At 39.3% G+C, this 1480-nt stretch overlaps 1 protein-coding gene across 1 annotated transcript; it reads right to left on the reverse strand.

Annotated features, from left to right (window-relative positions):
- Window positions 1–488: 488 nt before the first annotated feature.
- On the reverse strand, window positions 489–1239 carry LOC123322535 (fork head domain-containing protein FD2-like). Its single transcript, XM_044910466.1, has one exon. It carries the CDS (start codon window positions 1008–1010, stop codon window positions 489–491), a length of 522 nt encoding a protein of 173 aa, XP_044766401.1. The 5' UTR covers window positions 1011–1239.
- Between the last annotated feature and the right edge of the window lie 241 nt (window positions 1240–1480).

The raw sequence follows: 1480 nt of genomic DNA on the forward strand, positions 1-1480 counted from the left end.
CGAGAAACAAATAATGCCATCAACAGCATTCCTCTATCTTCTTTTGTTTTTGAGTTAGAGGCCAAAATTGAAATTTCTACTTTGGTCATTATCTCCGTTTCTGTTTGTTCTAGGATGTTGAAATGAAAACTTTATAGGGACACTTTTTTGATAGCAATCCAGTGGCGTTCTATGATTTTCTCCTACAGGTTTATTTGCTGAGCTATAACATAAAGGGTTTTTTTTATGAAAACAGTGTCTTAAAATGACTTGGAAAAAATCGCCATTTTTCAACCAGAAACGAAGATAATGACCAAAGTTGAAATCGCCCAAATTTCAATTTTGGCCTGTTACTCGAAAACAAAAGAAGATAGTGGAGTGCATTATAAGTTTCTCATTTTCCTCCATCTCGTTGGATTGAAAGGTTGTAGTTCAGATATCACCCTGTACTTAGCGGTATGATTTAGGTGGCCCTTACTACTCATAACAATTGTTGACGTGACTTCTAATTACATTCTCACCTGTGCCAGTTCGGCGGATCTCTCATTCAACCTCTGCCTTTTCGTTTTCCTTCGTCTATAATTTCCTTTTTCGAACATATTAGTAGCCCTAGGGTCCAACATCCAATAACTGCCCTTGCCTCCCGGCGTATCAGGACCTCCTATCTCTTTCTCTCTAGGAATCTTAACAAAACAGTCATTCAAACTCAGGTTATGCCTTATGGAATTTTGCCACCCCTGTTTGTTCTCCCTGTAGTACGGAAAATTGTCCATTATATACTTGTATATTCCGTTCAATGTGAGGCGTTTCTTAGGCGATGAACTTATGGCCATGGCTATCAAGGCAATGTACGAATATGGCGGTTTTTCAGGCCGTGGCTGTTGAAACTTGACAGGAAAGGGAAACCACATTTGCGGAAAGTACGGATGGAACAGACGTTGAGCTAAGAAGGGGTTGTGCATGGTGTTAGTCGAACAGTCCACGAAATGTTCAAAATAGTAGCAGGAATCGATCTGTTGTACTCCGAACATTTTTACATCACAGAAATCCAGACTTAACAAGATCTATATCATCATTAACACGATGTAACTCACTTGATTTCATTAATTTAACTAAAAACCATCAACACCGATCTAAGTGTACTTTGTGTGCTCCCCCACCTCTCTAAGAGACGCCCAAAACGTCCCGACGTCGACTGCGATAGGCTGACTAAACATCAGTAAGCCATGTAATAATTTTGACAATCCATAAACATCCAGGAGCAATAAATGGGCTTAAAATACCATTAAATCCTTCATAAATATGTGATGCATCATCGTTAGGGGGTTCATCCGTTTGTTATTGTATTCTTCGCTAAATGATATTACGGAAAAATGATGTGTTTTGATTTCTTTTCGGAAGGCGTTCGAGTTCGGAGGTAAAAATAATGTTGGGTCGAAATGGCGACCGCGATTTGCATTATCAAAACATCAGGCGGGACGATTAGAGTTTCCCATCATTT

The sequence above is a fragment of the Coccinella septempunctata genome, chromosome 1, assembly GCF_907165205.1.
Source record: "Coccinella septempunctata chromosome 1, icCocSept1.1, whole genome shotgun sequence".
NCBI lineage: Eukaryota > Metazoa > Arthropoda > Insecta > Coleoptera > Coccinellidae > Coccinella > Coccinella septempunctata.